Raw genomic sequence first — 20,562 nt, 5'->3', positions numbered from 1 at the left:
TTCAGGTATTTCAATTACTTTTCAAAATACATTTCAAAACATGTATTCAGATAACCTTTCTTTGAAAAAAATAACAAGTAGTTGAATATTGGAATGTATTTGGAAATACACTTGGAAAGTATTTGAAAAAACTCAAATACACTGAGTCAAATACTCTCCCATGCATTTCAATCAATAAATCTTTGTGTATGTAGCACGTCTACAGAGGATGCATTTCAAAGTGCTGAAAGAAATAAAAGAATAGAAGGCAAACACACGTTTTCTATACAAATAACAAATGAAGATAGACAAGAATACAATAAAGAGACAAATGTATTCTATTTATATAGAATGAGATGAAATAAATAAATAGCTGTGTTTGTTGTACATAGCTTATGCCTACCCATACCATAACCCCACCACCACCATGGGGCACTCTGTTCACAATGTTGACCTCAGCAAAACGCTCACCCACATGACACCATACACGTGGTCTGCGGTTGTGAGGCCGGTTGGGCGTACTGCCAAATTCTCTAAAACGACGTTGGAGGCGGCTTATGGTGGAGAAATGAACATTAAATTCTTTGGCAACAGCTCTGGTGGACGTTCCTGCAGTCAGCATGCCGATTGCACGCTCCCTCAAAACTTGAGACATCTGTGGCATTGTGTTGTGTGACAAAACTGCACATTTTAGAGGGGCCTTTTATTGTCCCCAGTACAAGGTGCACATGTGTAATGATCATGCTGTTTAATCAGCTTCTTGATATGCCACACCTGTCAGGTAGATTATCTTGGCAAAGTAAAAATGTGCACTAACAGGGATGTAAACTAACAGGGATGTAAACTAACAGGGATGTAAACTAACAGGGATGTAAACTAACAGGGATGTAAACTAACAGGGATGTAAACTAACAGGGATGTGCACTAACAGGGATGTAAACTAACAGGGATGTAAACTAACAGGGATGCTCACTAACAGGGATGTAAACTAACAGGGATGCTCACTAACAGGGATGTAAACTAACAGGGATGTAAACTAACAGGGATGTAAACTAACAGGGATGTAAACTAACAAGGATGTAAACTAACAGGGATGTAAACTAACAGGGATGCTCACTAACAGGGATGCTCACCAGCAGGGATGTAAACTAACAGGGATGCTCACTAACAGGGATGCTCACCAGCAGGGATGTAAACTAACAGGGATGTAAACTAACAGGGATGTAAACTAACAGGGATGTAAACTAACAGGGATGCTCACTAACAGGGATGCTCACCAGCAGGGATGTAAACTAACAGGGATGTAAACTAACAGGGATGTAAACTAACAGGGATGTAAACTAACAAGGATGTAAACTAACAGGGATGTTCACTAACAGGGATGTAAACTAACAGGGATGTAAACTAACAGGGATGTGCACTAACAGGGATGTAAACTAACAGGGATGTAAACTAACAGGGATGTAAACTAACAGGCATGTAAACTAACAGGGATGTAAACTAACAGGGATATAAACTAACAGGGATGTAAGGCTCACTAACAGGGATGTGCACTAACAGGGATGTAAACTAACAGGGATGTAAACTAACAGGGATGTAAACTAACAGGGATGTAAACTAACAGGGATGCTCACTAACAGGGATGTAAACTAACAGGGATGTAAACTAACAGGGATGCTCACTAACAGGGATGTAAACTAACAGGGATGTAAACTAACAGGGATGCTCACTAACAGGGATGTAAACTAACAGGGATGTAAACTAACAGGGATGTAAACTAACAGGGATGTAAACTAACAGGGATGTAAACTAACAGGGATGCTCACTAACAGGGATGCTCACTAACAGGGATGTAAACTAACAGGGATGTAAACTAACAGGGATGTAAACTAACAGGGATGTAAACTAACAGGGATGTAAACTAACAAGGATGTAAACTAACAGGGATGTAAACTAACAGGGATGTAAACTAACAGGGATGCTCACTAACAGGGATGTAAACTAACAGGGATGTAAACTAACAGGGATGTGCACTAACAGGGATGTAAACTAACAGGGATGCTCACTAACAGGGATGCTCACCAGCAGGGATGTAAACTAACAGGGATGTAAACTAACAGGGATGTAAACTAACAGGGATGTAAACTAACAGGGATGTAAACTAACAGGGATGTAAACTAACAGGGATGCTCACTAACAGGGATGCTCACCAGCAGGGATGTAAACTAACAGGGATGTAAACTAACAGGGATGTAAACTAACAGGGATGTAAACTAACAAGGATGTAAACTAACAGGGATGTGCACTAACAGGGATGTAAACTAACAGGGATGTAAACTAACAGGGATGTAAACTAACAAGGATGTAAACTAACAGGGATGTGCACTAACAGGGATGTAAACTAACAGGGATGTAAACTAACAGGGATGTAAACTAACAGGGATGCTCACTAACAGGGATGTAAACTAACAGGGATGTAAACTAACAGGGATGTGCACTAACAGGGATGTAAACTAACAGGGATGTAAACTAACAGGGATGTAAACTAACAGGCATGTAAACTAACAGGGATGTAAACTAACAGGGATGTAAACTAACAGGGATGTAAGGCTCACTAACAGGGATGTAAACTAACAGGGATGCTCACTAACAAGGATGTAAACTAACAGGGATGTGCACTAACAGGGATGTAAACTAACAGGGATGTAAACTAACAGGGATGTAAACTAACAGGGATGCTCACTAACAGGGATGTAAACTAACAGGGATGTAAACTAACAGGGATGTGCACTAACAGGGATGTAAACTAACAGGGATGTAAACTAACAGGGATGTAAACTAACAGGCATGTAAACTAACAGGGATGTAAACTAACAGGGATGTAAACTAACAGGGATGTAAGGCTCACTAACAGGGATGTAAACTAACAGGGATGTAAACTAACAGGGATGCTCACTAACAGGGATGTAAACTAACAGGGATGTAAACTAACAGGGATGCTCACTAACAGGGATGTAAACTAACAGGGATGTAAACTAACAGGGATGCTCACTAACAGGGATGTAAACTAACAGGGATGTAAACTAACAGGGATGTAAACTAACAGGGATGTAAACTAACAGGGATGTAAACTAACAGGGATGTAAACTAACAGGGATGCTCACTAACAGGGATGTAAACTAACAGGGATGCTCACTAACAGGGATGTAAACTAACAGGGATGTAAACTAACAGGGATGTAAACTAACAGGGATGTAAACTAACAAGGATGTAAACTAACAGGGATGTAAACTAACAGGGATGTAAACTAACAGGGATGTAAACTAACAGGGATGTATACTAACAGGGATGTTCACTAACAGGGATGTAAACTAACAGGGATGTAAACTAACAGGGATGTGCACTAACAGGGATGTAAACTAACAGGGATGTAAACTAACAGGGATGTAAACTAACAGGCATGTAAACTAACAGGGATGTAAACTAACAGGGATATAAACTAACAGGGATGTAAGGCTCACTAACAGGGATGTGCACTAACAGGGATGTAAACTAACAGGGATGTAAACTAACAGGGATGTAAACTAACAGGGATGTAAACTAACAGGGATGCTCACTAACAGGGATGCTCACCAGCAGGGATGTAAACTAACAGGGATGTAAACTAACAGGGATGTAAACTAACAGGGATGTAAACTAACAAGGATGTAAACTAACAGGGATGTTCACTAACAGGGATGTAAACTAACAGGGATGTAAACTAACAGGGATGTGCACTAACAGGGATGTAAACTAACAGGGATGTAAACTAACAGGGATGTAAACTAACAGGCATGTAAACTAACAGGGATGTAAACTAACAGGGATATAAACTAACAGGGATGTAAGGCTCACTAACAGGGATGTGCACTAACAGGGATGTAAACTAACAAGGATGTAAACTAACAGGGATGTAAACTAACAGGGATGTAAACTAACAGGGATGCTCACTAACAGGGATGTAAACTAACAGGGATGTAAACTAACAGGGATGCTCACTAACAGGGATGTAAACTAACAGGGATGTAAACTAACAGGGATGCTCACTAACAGGGATGTAAACTAACAGGGATGTAAACTAACAGGGATGTAAACTAACAGGGATGTAAACTAACAGGGATGCTCACTAACAGGGATGTAAACTAACAGGGATGTAAACTAACAGGGATGTAAACTAACAGGGATGTAAACTAACAGGGATGTAAACTAACAAGGATGTAAACTAACAGGGATGTAAACTAACAGGGATGTAAACTAACAGGGATGCTCACTAACAGGGATGTAAACTAACAGGGATGTAAACTAACAGGGATGTGCACTAACAGGGATGTAAACTAACAGGGATGCTCACTAACAGGGATGCTCACCAGCAGGGATGTAAACTAACAGGGATGTAAACTAACAGGGATGTAAACTAACAGGGATGTAAACTAACAGGGATGTAAACTAACAGGGATGCTCACTAACAGGGATGCTCACCAGCAGGGATGTAAACTAACAGGGATGTAAACTAACAGGGATGTAAACTAACAGGGATGTAAACTAACAAGGATGTAAACTAACAGGGATGTGCACTAACAGGGATGTAAACTAACAGGGATGTAAACTAACAGGGATGTAAACTAACAGGGATGCTCACTAACAGGGATGTAAACTAACAGGGATGTAAACTAACAGGGATGTGCACTAACAGGGATGTAAACTAACAGGGATGTAAACTAACAGGGATGTAAACTAACAGGCATGTAAACTAACAGGGATGTAAACTAACAGGGATGTAAACTAACAGGGATGTAAGGCTCACTAACAGGGATGTAAACTAACAGGGATGCTCACTAACAAGGATGTAAACTAACAGGGATGTGCACTAACAGGGATGTAAACTAACAGGGATGTAAACTAACAGGGATGTAAACTAACAGGGATGCTCACTAACAGGGATGTAAACTAACAGGGATGTAAACTAACAGGGATGTGCACTAACAGGGATGTAAACTAACAGGGATGTAAACTAACAGGGATGTAAACTAACAGGCATGTAAACTAACAGGGATGTAAACTAACAGGGATGTAAACTAACAGGGATGTAAGGCTCACTAACAGGGATGTAAACTAACAGGGATGTAAACTAACAGGGATGCTCACTAACAGGGATGTAAACTAACAGGGATGCTCACTAACAGGGATGTAAACTAACAGGGATGTAAACTAACAGGGATGCTCACTAACAGGGATGTAAACTAACAGGGATGTAAACTAACAGGGATGTAAACTAACAGGGATGTAAACTAACAGGGATGTAAACTAACAGGGATGCTCACTAACAGGGATGTAAACTAACAGGGATGCTCACTAACAGGGATGTAAACTAACAGGGATGTAAACTAACAGGGATGTAAACTAACAGGGATGTAAACTAACAAGGATGTAAACTAACAGGGATGTAAACTAACAGGGATGTAAACTAACAGGGATGTAAACTAACAGGGATGTATACTAACAGGGATGTAAACTAACAAGGATGTAAACTAACAGGGATGTAAACTAACAGGGATGTAAACTAACAGGGATGTAAACTAACAGGGATGTAAACTAACAGGGATGTAAACTAACAGGGATGTAAACTAACAGGGATGTAAACTAACAGGGATGTAAACAAATTTGTGCAAAACAATTGAGAGAAATAAGCTTGTTGTGCGTGTAGAACATTTCTGGGATCTTTTATTTCAGCTCATCAAACATTGGACCAACACTTTACATGTTGCGTTTATATTTTTGTTCAGTGTAAAAGCATGGCTAAAAATATCTATCTTAAGGTCTTTCTTAAAAATGTCTACAGTTTCTGAGGCCCTCAGATTCTCTGGCAGGCTATTCCAAAAGCCAAGACGATAGTGACTGACCAAATGTTTTGGTTTTGACCTTTAGAACCACTAAAAGACCAGAGGGACACACACATACAAGGTCTGAGAGACCGACCGGGCAAATATACTCAAATACACAGAAAACATGTATTTAAATAACAAATACTCAAATACACATGTATTCGAACCCAGGTCTGGTTAGCTTTATGTGTGAATTGTGACAGAGGGGGTCATGTTTACTAAGAGAGCTCCTCTTTGATTGGCCGAGCCGTCATAACACAGACAACCTTTGACGTCCATGTCTTCCTGAGTCAAACTGGGTCAGGGGCCTGGTCTGTGGTTAAACTGCAGGGTCGGGTTACAGCCATGTGGAACCCCAATATGGCGGTCGACCCATAACCCATAACCTCTACACCCTGACCCTTAGCTCTAACATATCAGTCAAACTATAGGACCAAGTGACACCCCATTACTCATGTAGTGCACTACTTCTGGCCAGTTCCACTTTTCGCTCGGTTCCAGACCAGAAGTAATTGGAATGATTGACATGAGGAGTTATGGGATACTTGGGAGGGTCTCTTGAAATGAGACAGTCTGGAGTCAGGAGGGTAAAGCAACCCCTCCCTCCCTATCTCTCTCTCTCTCAATTCAATTCAATTTAAGGGTTTTATTGGCACGAGAAACATATGTTTACATTGCCAAAGCAAGTGAAATAGATAATAAACAAAAGTGAAATAAACAATAAAAATTGACAGTAAACATTAAAAGTTACAAAATAATAAAGACATTTAAATTGTCATATTATGTCTATATACAGTGTTGTAATGATGTGCAAATAGTTAAAGTACAAAATTGAAAATAATTAAACATAAATATGGGTTTATTTACAATGGTGTTTGTTCTTCCTTGTTGCCCTTTTCTTGTGGCAACAGGTCACAAATCTTGCTGCTGTGATGGACACGGTGGTATTTCACCCAATAGATATGAGAGTTTATCAAAATTGGTTTTTTTTTTCAAATTCTTTGTGGGTCTGTGTAATCTGAGGGAAATATGTGTCTCTAAATTGTCATACATTTGGCAGGAGCTTAGGAAGTGCATCTCAGTTTCCATCTCATTTTGTGGGCATTGTGCACATAGCCTGTCTTCTCTTGAGAGACAGGTCTGCCTATGGCGGCCTTTCTCAATAGCAAGGCTATGCTCACTGAGTCTGTACTGCCTCATTTAGGTGTCCAGTTGAGCTTATTTTTAAGTAATTGTAGTGTGTGCAGTACTCTTTATATGTTGTACCAATTGAGAACTTTGGTCTAATTCCCTTAGATCTGGATATTTTTCTGCAACATCATTATTTTAGTATTTTTGGTGTTTACTGCCAGGGCCCGGGTCTGGCAGTACTGTTCTAGCAGGTCCAGGCTCTACTGTAGGCCATGTGCTGAGGGTGAAAGCAGGCACAGGTCATCTGTGAAGATGCGCATGCATTTAACCTATGAATTGTGGAGACTAACACCAGGGGCTGAGGATTTTTCTAAAATGGCCAATTCGTTGATGTAAATATTGAAGCACGCAGGGCATAGATTGCAACCCTGGCAAAGGCCCCACTCCTGGTTAAAGAATTCTGTTGTTTTCTTGCCAATTTTGATGCTACACGTATTTATTTAATTATGTCATATGTTTTACCCCTAACACCACTTTCAATAACTTTGTGAACAATCCTGTATGCCAAATAGTATCAAATTATTTTTGGAAGTCAATAAAGATAGCATAAATGTTGGTATTATTTTGGTGGACATGTTTATCTATCAGGGTGTTTAGGGTGTAAATACGATCGGTTGTGCTATGTTTTGGTATAAATCCACTTTGGCTTTTACCCAAGACATTGTGCTTATTAAGGAAGTTTAGAACTCTTACATTTATACACAGAAAACCTTCCCCAGGTTACCATTCACACAAATGCCTCTGTAATTGTTTGGATCAAATTTGTCTCCTTCCTTAAAGATTGGGGTTATGAGTCCTCGGTTCCAGATGTCAGGGAAATAACCTACACTCAGGCTCAAATTAAACCGTTTTAATGTAGCCCATTTACATTTTGCACCAGTGAATATGAGCATCTCATTTAGGATACCATCTGATCCACATGCTTTTTCAAATTTGAGGGCATGAAGTTTGTTATAATAATTGGGAAGTCTATGGATTTAGATTTTCCTTCATAGCTTTTGTCAATCCATTCAACTTCTCATGAATGTGGCATTGTTCTGCATTTGCATACATTTAGTTTTAAAATGGGTTGTCCATATGTCACCATTTTGTATCGCTAATTCCTCTTGTTTAGATTTCTTGGGGGGTTTTCCAACTTTTGCCAGAAGTTGTTTGTGTTTATGGACTCCTCAATTAGTGTCAGTTGCTTGCTGTTGTACTGGGCTCTTTTGGTTCTAAGTGTACGTTTATATAGCTTTAATGAAGGAGTAATTCACCATTATTTGGGTCTTTGTGCTTTTGATTTAATACTGTTCTTCTGTTGTCATCTGTAGTTTTTTTTATTCGTTTTTTTGTCCATTTCAGTTGTGCTTCTTTTGCTGTTTGCCTGAATATATAGTTGATGGTTTTTAAGGCTAGATTGATGCCTTCTTTACTGTAAGTGGATGTGGTATCCAGAAAGTTTATGGTTATTGGTTGCTTTCTGGTATTCATCTGTCCTGTTTTGGGCCCATCTGTATGAATTTCTGATGTTGTTGTCAAGGCTCAGGAGAAGACCCAGATGCAAACAGTTTCAAAGTAACAAAAGTTTATTTCAAAAACAGTGGGGCAGGCAAACAACAGGTCAAGGGCAGACAGCGGTCAGTAGTCCAGAGCAGAGTCTGTAGGTACAGAACGGCAGGCAGGCTCAGGGTCAGGGCAGGCAGAATGGTCAAAAACCAGGAAAGCTAGAAAACAGGAACTAGAGACAGACAGGAGCACGGGAAAAAACACTGGTAGGCTTGACAAAACAAAACCAACTGGCAACAGACAAACAGAGAACACAGGTATAAGTACACAGGGGATAATGGGGAAGATGGGTGACACCTGGAGGGGGGTGGAGACAAACACAAAGACAGGTGAAACAGATCAGGGTGTGACAGTTACACAGCTTACTGGGCTGTGAATGTGTCTCTCTCTCCACCCACACTGACCGAATGTTGATTTGCTGTTTGTCTGCCGTTCGTTCAGCACGGTGTGTTTTAGGGACCACCCGCTATATATAGAATCAGTTTGAAAACTATGGCTGGCACTGTGTTCAGAGGTCCTATGTACTCTCGGCCAGCAAACGCTGCCGTTGTGTCCGTGTCTTAAGGGAGTGACCAGTGGTCTGGGGATTGTTAGTTTGTGTCCGTGTCTTAAGGGAGTGACCAGTGGTCTGGGGATTGTTAGTTTGTGTCCGTGTCTTAAGGGAGTGACCAGTGGTCTGGGGATGGTTAGTTTGTGTCCGTGTCTTAAGGGAGTGACCAGTGGTCTGGGGATTGTTAGTTTGTGTTGCCTGTTTTAGCTTCAGGGTGGGGTTCAGGATTAAACTCGGAGGGCCCCGTTCTTCCATGTTCACCTAAATAGACAGGTTCTAACTTGACTTAAACTCTTTTTCTGAATGGGTAACATAGGTCATCTGCAAATGTCCCCCAGGGCAGTCCGTATTGCACGTTTTTCCATTTATCTCCAGATCGTTTTCATTTCCTTCTTTTAGGTTTCCACATACAGTATATAGACTTTATTGACATTTAACATCCCCTTGCCTCTGTTAAACTGAATGTAACAGGAAGACACTGAGTCATCCTCTGTCCATACATAGTGTACAGGATGTTATGAGGAAAGTGCAGCAGGAGCAAGCTACTTGTGACCAAGCTGTAGTTTAGCTCCCGAGTCAGGAAGAAGCAGCTGCTGAGCTGGTTAACTCCTTGTCTCTGGGTATAAGACAGGGTTGAGCCACTGCCTCCTGTTGCTGTGTGGCTGTGAGCAGAGTTTAAAGGGTTTCTCTCCCTCTTTCTCCCTCAATCACTAAATCTTTCACTGTCTTTGTCTCTTACTGTTTGTCTCTGTCTTTCCCTTTCTCTCGTCTTCCCCCTTAATTCCTCTTTCATGTATTGTTTTCTTGTGTAGTTTGAATATGTTAGCTATAAAATCATCTATGAAACAAAATGAACAGTTATTAATCCCTCTTTCTCTTTAATAATGTTCTTGTTCACTCTGAGTTCTCTCTGTTGTTCAGACACACCCTAGTATACTCTGGAGTGTGTCAGTTGAATTTCCACCACTACCCTCCACTCCTCCTTCTCCTCTCGCTCCTCCACTCCTCTACTTGCCTTTGGTAGGCGCTGGCCTGCTCTCAACCAATCAGATCTCCCAAACTGGGTCTTACCCCCTAACATACATAATGCAGACAAAACATTCTGAAACTCACTACGTATTTTCTGATATCCACAAAATAACAGAAATACGATATTTAAGATATCTCAAAATTCGTTTTGGTGCCAAGTTAATAGTTCTGTCACACACAGAGAGCAGACATATGAACAGTATCTTAAAGACAAGGAGAAGAGTAGGAGGAGAATTACAAATATATTTAAATATACCGTACAAGCTTCCTCAACAACTGAAGTTCTGAAACCCCCATCATCTTGTGACTTCCTTCCTCTGCTGAAAACGCTGCAGAGCGCACGCGCATGCACACATTCACACACACAAACATACACACACAGAATGACTGCACAGAGCCCACACACAGCGCATGGTAGGGTCTTTGTTTATCAAAAAAGATCACCACAGATTTGTGGGGGCAGGGTATATACGTGTGGCTCGAAGTCTGTCAGGAAGAGAGAGAGATAGAGAAAGACAGTGAGAGAGAGACGAGAGAGAGATTTCATGTTGAATCTTTTGAAAAGAGGAACTCTTTTTGTTAATCTTCTCTTGTATGAGGTTTTTCAGAGTATAAAATATATACAGTGCATTGGGAAAGTATTCAGACCCCTTCACTTTTTCCACATTTTGTTACGTTACAGCCTTATTCTAAAATGTATTAAATAGTGTTTTACCCCTCATCAATCTACACACAATACCCTGTAATGACAAGGGAAAAACAGGTTTTTAGAAATGTTTGCAAATGTATTTAAAATTAAATTAAATATCACATTTACATAAGTATTCAGACCCTTTACACAGTACTTTGTTGAAGCACCATTGGCAGCGATTACAGCCTCAAGTCTTCTTGGGTATGACGTTACAAGCTTGGCACACCTGTATTTGGGGGAGTTTCTCCCATTCTTCTCTGCAGATCCTCTCAAGCTCTGTCAGGTTGGAAGGGGAGCGTCGCTGTACAGCTATTTTCAGGTCTCTCCAGAGATGTTCGATCAGGTTCAAGTCCGGGCTCTAGCTGGGCCACTCAAGGACATTCAGAGACTTGTCCCGAAGCCACTCTTGTGTTGTCTTGGCTGTGTGCTTAGGTTTGTTGTCCTGTTGGAAGGTGAACCTTCGCCCCAGTCTGAAGTCCTGAGCGCACTGGAGCAGGTTTATATCAAGGATCTCTTTATACTTTGCTCTTTATACTCCTTGATCCTGACTAGTCTCCCAGACGCTGCCGCTGAAAAACATTCCCACAGCATGATGCTGCCACCACCATGCTTCACCGGATTACCAGGACGTGTACTCCGAGCATGCGCTGACCAACTGGCAAGTGTCTCCACTGACATTTTCAACCTGTCCCTGACCGAGTCTGTAATACCAACATGTTTCAAGCAGACCAGCATAGTACCTGTGCCCAAGTACACCAAGGTAACCTGCCTAAATGACTACCGACCCGTAGCACTCACGTCTGTAACCATGAAGTGCTTTGAAAGGCTGGTCATGGCTCATATCAACACCATTATCCCAGAAACCCTAGACCCACTCCAATTTGCATACCGCCCCAACAGATACACAGATGATGCAATCTCTATTGTATCTCCACACTGCCCTTTCACATCTGGACAAAAGAAACACCTACGTGAGAATGCTGTTCATTGACTACAGCTCAGTGTTCAACACAATAGTGCCCTCAAAGCTCATCACTAAGCTAAGGACCCTGGGACTCAACACCTCCCTCTGCAACTGGATCCTGGACTTCCTGACGGGCCGCCCCCCAGGTGGCAAGGGTAGGTAACAACACATCTGCTCTGTCAGAGTGACCATCGGGTCCTTGGTCACCTCCCTGACCAAGGCTCTTCTCCCCTGATTGCTCAGTTTGGCCGGGCGGCCAGCTCTAGGAAGAGTCTTGGTGGTTCCAAACTTCTTCCATTTAAGAATGTTGGAGGCCACTGTGTTCTTGGGGACCTTCAGTGCTGCAGAAATGTTTTGGTACCCTTCCCCAGATCTGTGCCTCGACACAATCCTGTCTCGGAGCTCTACAGACAATTACTTTGACCTCATGGCTTGGTTTTTGCTCTGACATCCACTGTCATCTGTGAGACCTTATATAGACAGGTGTGTGTCTTTCCAAATCATGTACAATCATTTGAATTTACAACAGATGGACTCCAATCAAGTTGTAGAAACATCTCAAGGATGATCAATGGAAACAGGATGCACCTGAGCTCAATTTCGAGTCTCATAGCAAAGGGTTTGAATATTTATGTAAATAATGTATTTCTGATTTTGGTGTTTTTATACATTTGCAAACATTTCTAAAAACCTGTTTTTGTTTTGTAATTATGGGGTATTGTGTGTAGATTGATGAGGGAAAATAATTACTTAATCCATTTTAAGTACAGACCACCCCTCATCTCTGTCAAACGCTCCCTAAAGCACTTCAGCAAGCAGGCCTTTCTACTCGACCTGGCCCGGGTATCCTGGAAGGATATTGACCGCATTCCGTCAGTAGAGGATGCCTGGTTATTCTTTAAAAGTGCTTTCCTCACCATCTTAAATAAGCATGGCCCATTCCAAAAATGTTGAACCAGGAACAGATATAGCCCTTGGTTCACTCCAGACCTGACTGCCCTTGATCAGCACAAAAACATTATGTGGCGTTCTGCATTAGCATCGAATAGCCCCCTGCGTTATGCAACTTTTCAGGGAAGTTAGGAACCAATATACACAGGCAGTTAGGAAAGCTAAGGCTAGCTTTTTCTAACAGAAATGTGCATCCTTTAGCACAAACTCCCAAAAGTTCTGGGACACTGTGAAGTCCATGGAGAATAAGAGCACCTCCTCCCCAGCTGCCCACTGCACTGAGGCTAGGAAACACTGTCACCACCGATAAATCCGCGATAATTGAGAATTTCAATAAGCATTTTTCTACGACTGGCCATGCTTTCCACCTGGCTATCCCTACCCGGGTAAACAGCCCTGCACCCCCCACAGCAACTCGCCCAAGCCTCCCCCATTTCTCCTTCACCCAAATCCAGACAGCTGATGTTCTGAAAGAGCTGCAAAATGACCCTCTCTTTCTAAAATGATCTGCCGAAATTGTTGCAACCCCTATTACTAGCCTGTTCAACCTCTCTTTCGTGTCGTCTGAGATCCCCAAAGATTGGAAAGCTGCCGCGGTCATCCCCCTCTTCAAAGGGGGAGACACTCTAGACCCAAACTGTTATAGACCTATACCCATCCTGCCCTGCCTTTCTAAAATCTTCGAAAGCCAAGTTAACAAACAGATCACCGACCATTTCGAATCCCACCGTAACTTCTCCGCTATGCAATCTGGTTTCAGAGCTGGCCATGGGTGCACCTCAGCCACGCTCAAGGTCCTAAACGATATCATAACCGCCATCGATAAGAGACAATACTGTGCAGCTGTATTCATCGACCTGACCAAGGCTTTCGACTCTGTCAATCACCACATTCTTATCGGCAGACTCAACAGCCTTGGTTTCTCAAATGACTGCCCAACCTGGTTCACCAACTACTTCTCAGACAGAGTTCAGTGTGTCAAATCGGAGGGCCTGTTGTCTGGACCTCTGGCAGCCTCTATGGGGGTGCCACAGGGTTCAATCCTCGGGCCAACTCTTTTCTCTGTATACATCAATGATTTCGCTCTTGCTGCTGGTGATTCTCTGATCCACCTCTACGCAGGCGACACCATTCTGTATACTTCTGGCCATTCTTTGGACACTGTGTTAACCAACCTCCAGACGAGCTTCAATGCCATACAACTCTCCTTCCGTGGCCTCCAACTGCTCTTAAATGCAAGTAAAACTAAATGCATGCTCTTCAACCGATCGCTGCCCACACCTGCCCGCCTGTCCAGCATCACTAGTCTGGACGGTTCTGACTTAGAATATGTGGACAACTACAAATACCTAGGTGTCTGGTTAGACTGTAAACTCTCCTTCCAGACTAACATTAAGCATCTCCAATCCAAAATTAAATCTAGAATCGGCTTCCTATTTCGCAACAAAGCATCCTTCACTCATGCTGCCAAACATACCCTCGTAAACTGACTATCCTACCGATCGTTGACTTCGGCGATGTTATTTACAAAATAGCCTCCAACACTCTACTCAGCGAATTGGATGCAGTCTATCACAGTGCCATCCGTTTTGTCACCAAAGCCCCATATACTACCCACCACTGAGACCTATACGCTCTCGTTGGCTGGCCCTCGCTTCATATTCATCGCCAAACCCACTGGCTCCAGGTCATCTATAAGTCTTTGCTAGGTAAAGCCCCGCCTTATCTCAGCTCACTGTTCACCAGAGCAGCACCCACACTTGGCATGCGCTCCAGCAGGTATTTTTCACTGGTCACCCCCAAAGCCAATTCTTCGTTCGGCCGCTTTTCCTTCCAGTTCTCTGTTGCCAATGACTGGAACGAACTGCAAAAATCACTGAAGCTGGAGACTCATATCTCCCTCACTAGCTTTAAGCACCAGCTGTCAGAGCAGCTCACAGATCGCTGCACCTGTACATAACCCATCTGTAATTAGCCCATCCAAGTACCTCATCCCCATACTGTTAATAATTTATTTTATTTTGCACCTTTGCACCTCAGTATCTCTACTTGCACACTCATCTTCTGCACATCTATCACTCTAGTGTTTAATTGCTATATTGTAATTATTTTGCCACTATGGCCTATTTATTGCTTTACTTCCCTTATCCTACCTCATTTGCACACACTGTATATAGACTTTTTCTATTGTATTATTGACTGTATGTTTGTTTATTCCATGTGCAATTCTATGTTGTTGTTTGTGTCGCACTGCTTTGCTTTATCTTGGCCAGGTTGCAGTTGTAAATGAGAACTTGTTCTCAACTAGCCTACCTGGTTAAGTAAAGGTGAATTAAACAATAAAATAAAATAAATGAATAAGGATGCAACGTAACAAAATGTGGAAAAGGTCAAGAGGTCTGAATACTTTCCGAATGCACTGTATGCTCAATTCAACACTTGTATTCTACATGTGAAACGTACAGCAGGCCTGGTGCCTTTGATGATATGGTGAGGTTTTTATTGCCCTCGTGACTGTCTGTCTGTGTGTCAGCCTGCACCTAAAGTATGCAAGGCCTGTGTGTGTGTGTGTTGACACTACTTGCACAGTGCAGTAACCTGACCCATTTTTCCCAGGCAGGATAAGCTAGAGTAAACTGTGTTATCAGCCTGCTGTGTGCTGTCGCTGGGTTGAGTGGCAGAGTTACCTAACCACAGGATAAACCAGTTACATTTCACCACAGTCAGCCCGGACAAGTAGTGGAGAAAATAGAATGGTGTGTGTCAGGGATCTGGATGCCAGCCAAAACTCTAAAACATGCTTCTCAATGAGTGAGTGAGTGAGTGAGTGAGTGAGTGAGTGAGTGAGTGAGTGAGTGAGTGAGTGAGTGAGTGAGTGAGTGATTGAGTGAGTGAGTGAGTGAGTGAGTGAGTGAGTGAGTGAGTGAGTGAGTGAGTGAGTGAGTGAGTGAGTGAGTGAGTGAGTGAGTGAGAGAGAGTTTGATTGTGAGTGAGTGAGTGAGTGAGTGAGTGAGTGAGTGAGTGAGTGAGTGAGTGAGTGAGTGAGTGAGTGAGTGAGTGAGTGAGTGAGTGAGTGAGTGACTGAGTGAGTGAGTGACTGAGTGTTTGATTGTGAGTGACTGAGTGAGTGTGAGTGAGTGAGAGTGTGAGTGAGTGAGAGTTTGATTGTGAGTGAGTGAGTGAGTGAGTGAGTGAGTGAGTGAGTGAGTGAGTGAGTGAGTGAGTGAGTGAGTGAGTGAGTGAGTGAGTGAGTGAGTGAGTGAGTGAGTGAGTGAGTGAGTGTAACTACTAGAGCTCTTAAGTCTTTAACATTTTCACAACCAAATGGCATGTGTAGAACCTTGCAGAGGCATTTCATTTAACTGACGTTGTGACCTCCATGGCATTCCTGTGTCATAGTTTTATTAGGAGAGAGGTGTCCCAAAGGATTTTGTGATACGGTCATGGGTGTCTTCCATGTTCACACCCGGACTGGCACCTCTGCTCTACTGCTCATGAGAAATGCTTGCTGAGCAATCAGCTCTCTCTCTCTTTACCTATCGTTCTCCATATCTCTCTCTTTATCTATCGTTCTCCATATCTCTCTCTTTACCTATCGTTCTCCATATCTCTCTCATTCTCTAGCTCTCTCAGACCCCAAGGGATTTTCATACAGTGTTAAACTTTTGGCATGGGCCTGTCTACAGAGTACAGTGCATTTGGAAAGTATTCAGACCCCTCACTTTTTCCACATTGTGTTACGTTACAGCCTTATTCTAAAATGGATTCCATACTTTTTTAGCTCATCTATCTACACACAATACCCCATAATAACATGTGTGCAAATTTATTACAAATAAGAACCAGAAATACTTTATTTACTTAAGTATTCAGACCCTTTGCTATGAGACTCGAAATTTACATCAGGTGAATCCTGTTTCAATTGATCAAACCTGGCACCATCCCTACAGGGAAGCATGGTGGTGGCAGCATCATGCTGTGGGGATGTTTTTCAGCGGCAGCGTCTGGGAGACTAGTCAGGATCGAGGGAAAGATGAACGGAGCAAAGTACAGCGAGATCCTTGATGAAAACCTTCTATAGAGAGCTCAGGACCTCAGACTGGAGCGAAGGTTCACCTTCCAACAGGACAATGACCCTAAGCACACAGCCAAGACAACACAAGAGGGGCTTCGGGACAAATCTCTTGAGTGGCCCAGCCAGAGCCCGGACTTGAACCCAATCGAACATCTCTGGATAGACCTGAAAATAGCTGTGCAGCGATGCTCCCCATCCAACCTGAAAGAGCTTGAGAGGATCTGCAGAGAAGAATGGGAAAAACTCCCAAAATACAGGTGTGCCAACCTTGTAGCGTCATACCCAAGAAGACTCGAGGCTGTAATCGCTGCCAAAGGTGCTTCAACAAAGCACTGAGTAAAGGGTCTGAATACTTATGTAAATGTGATAGTTCAGTTTTTTTATATATACATTTGCTTTGTCATTATGGGGGTATTGTGTGTAGATTGTGTGTAGATTGATTAGGAACACAACAATTTTGTCCATTTTAGAATAAGGCTGTAACGTACCAAAATGTGGAAAAATTCAAGGGGTCTGAATACTTTCCGAATACACTGCATGTATAATAAAAAAAGACAATTTAGGACATTAAATTACAAAACTTCTTAAGTAAATCATTGTGGTCGGTCATATTGTCCTTTATTTCCATGTACTGTAAGTGAGACTGTATAAGCTGTGTTATAGCCTTCTCCCTGTTGAACAAGTCTGCATGTGTAAGATGTGTGTAGCCACAACTTCAACAGTTGTACTATATGTGATAGCTAAGTGTCTCTCCCTCTCTCATCTTCAGATCACAGACACCTACTCCACCGTGTGTAAACCACAGAAGAAGAAACCTTCCCCAGACCACAGCGCAGCCAAGACCCTCCCCCGCAACCACTGCCCTGGGGGGAAGAATGGAGGAGGTAGGGGAGGAGGAGCAGGAGGGAATGAGGGAGGGAACGGGGCGTGGGGTGGCGGTCGGGAGATCCCGGGTGGCCAGGCCCGATCCCATGAGGAGCCCTGCTACGAGCCCGTCGGCGACAAGTCCTGGCCCACCTGTGTGGTGGCCGAGTCGGACCCGGCGTACGCCACTATCGACTCCCACCGGAAACGTGAGTGGGCAGGAACCAATAACGGTGCGCTGGGGGCGAACGCTACACTAAAGCCCAGGAAGAAGCCTCCTCAGCAGGGAGCATCGTCTCCAGAGGCCCCATGCCCCCAGGAACCTCCAGCATGCCCCCCGGCCCCTCCATCTAGGGCCTTGCCTGGGGGGGAGAACTTCTATGAGACCATCAGCGATGTGAAACAGGGGGCCAACAGTGCCAGCACCACCACCATCTTCACCTTCAACGACGGGATGGAGATGTATGTCACTGGCCTGTAGCTGAGAGACACTGGCTCACACACACACACACACACACACACACACACACACACACACACACACACACACACACACACACACACACACACACACACACACACACACACACACACACACACACACACGTTTTAGAAACTTCAGAGTGTTTTCTATCCAATAATTCACCTTGTCTATAGAGATTTACACCAGGGTAAGCCTACACGAAACACACGAAACACAGCCCTTATTTGAAGTGTTTCTAAAAACTCATGGAACCATTCCCCTGTTTCACCTCTAGGTGTTAAGGGTATTATGACTCGTACTGTGATACTCCATAGCAGGGTTCCCCAAACTCGTTTCTGGGGCCCCATTGGATGCACGTTTTGGTTTTTGCCGTTTCACTACACAGCTGATTCAAATAACCAACTCATAATCAAGCTTTGATTATTTGAATCAGCTGTGTAGTGCTAAGGCAAAAACACACCCAGGGGGGCCCCAGGACTGACTTTGGGGAAACATGCTCTTTACCAACGAGTGAAATCAAGCAGCAAATGTTATGCATTCGATCAGTATCTCAACCCAGGGTCAGGCACCAGACCCAACCTGTGGTGGAAACGGTTCAGACTTTGGAAGCACATATAGGGGTTCCAGGCCAGTTGAACCTTGGATAGGAGCCCAGGTCGTTTATCAGACACTCTTGTACACAGTAGAGCAACTTACAGCAGTGAGTACATACATTTTCTTACTGGTCCCCCATGGGAATTGAACCCACAACCCTGGCATTGCAAACCCCATGCTCTTCCAACTGAGCCACACAGAACAACCTGAAGGGTTTCCCCTCATTTACACCACTGGACTCAACAGAACCCTATCTACCCTGCATCTCTGAGCTTTACCGAAGAGCCAGTCTGGCTAACCCAGTCTGGACTGCACCCTCTCAGCCAGACTCAAACAGGTCCCAACCAGACCAGACTGAGCATCATGTTATGAACTGGATGACAGTGTCACTGTTCACCTTACCTTACCATTTGTGTGACATTTTACATATAGATTTATTTTTATATAAATATGGTACCGTTAATAAAGCATGGCTTGTGTACAGAGCGACACACAATCCCCCAAAATAACATAACACACAATAACAGATACACACACACACACACACACACACACACTGTACGCAAACATTGTTGTGTATGAAAACACACATTCTCACAAAGATGACAGAGAGAAGAAGTGTGTAGACTCCAGGATGGCTTCACTTCTAAGTTCCAACCCCCTGATGACATTACTGATGATGTCACTGGTGGTAAAAAGGGTTTGACTATATTACTGATTTTAACAAGTTTAAATCCAAGCCTCAGAGACTCATGGAAGGATTAAACACAAACACATACAGACACACACACACACAGACACAGACACACACACACACACACACACACACACACACACACATACCTTGTGCTGGGAATTATGTAATAGAAGCAGATGGGAGTCTGGGAGATTGGCTGTGATTAGCTCTCCTTAAGCAAACATATCAAACAGGTCCTCTCTCTGTTGCCGGGCAGGGCAGATATGGTTTGACTTTGAGCGAAAAATCTGACATGTAGCCTAGGTCTATACAGTACGTGTACGTTAACATGCTCTGACCTGGAGGAGGTGATCTTGGCTCCAAACCAACACTCTCCTGTACACTCTTTACTCCTTGGTATTCAAGGTAGAAGTTGCCCCTAACCACAGATACACACACTGAAGATGTCTTGTAACTGGAAGGGTCTTTGTATGAAGGAGTCATAGAGCAATCACTCACTATACATCTGAAGTACATGCATCAGAGTTATATGCTGGGAGATCTTGACCAACTTTCTGACTCTGATATTCATCTTGTAGAGTTGTATTGAGCTCAGCCGGTTGATAGGGCAGGGTAAAATGGCCTTGTTCTTGTTGTCAGTGGTGACACAGTTCAAGCGAAGCAGTGGTCCGCCTCAGGTTGCCTCACACTGTTAATTCCATCCAGAACCACTGAGCTTTAACCACAGTGACTGACCACAGAGCAACAACTGACACACTTATAGGGACAGTTTGACCCGACACCTAAGTCTTCCCTTTTCACATCTCAAAAGTGGTCTAATGTCGAGTGGAATCCAAATAACACACGTTCTGTGGTGTAGTCTTATTCTCAAATGAATGGGGGTGATTGGCACCATCTAAGTAGAATTTTGGGGTGAGCTGTCATAAAGAGTACTGATTTGGCTATACTTTAGTCAGATTTAATTTATTGTAAGTTGTTATTCACGTTCTTTGTTTTCAAAACTCCTGGAGCTTAAAATAATGTT

General features: G+C 43.0%; 1 protein-coding gene across 1 annotated transcript in view; it reads left to right on the top strand.

Moving 5' to 3' along the window:
• LOC120043646 (POU domain, class 3, transcription factor 3-like) overlaps positions 1-18,245 on the top strand; it is a gene marked incomplete at its 5' end in the record, with an annotated part of 18,523 nt that extends 278 nt beyond the window's left edge. Inside the window, one exon of the mRNA XM_038988198.1 lies at positions 17,669-18,245. Within this exon, the coding sequence (XP_038844126.1) occupies positions 17,669-18,244 (576 nt within the window). The remainder of the gene's footprint in view (positions 1-17,668) is intronic.
• Positions 18,246-20,562: the final 2,317 nt, after the last annotated feature.

Source organism: Salvelinus namaycush, unplaced genomic scaffold (genome assembly GCF_016432855.1).
Source record: "Salvelinus namaycush isolate Seneca unplaced genomic scaffold, SaNama_1.0 Scaffold985, whole genome shotgun sequence".
Lineage (NCBI taxonomy): Eukaryota > Metazoa > Chordata > Actinopteri > Salmoniformes > Salmonidae > Salvelinus > Salvelinus namaycush.
Note: the sequence above shows the minus strand (reverse complement) of the source record. Positions and strands in the feature narration are given on the sequence as shown.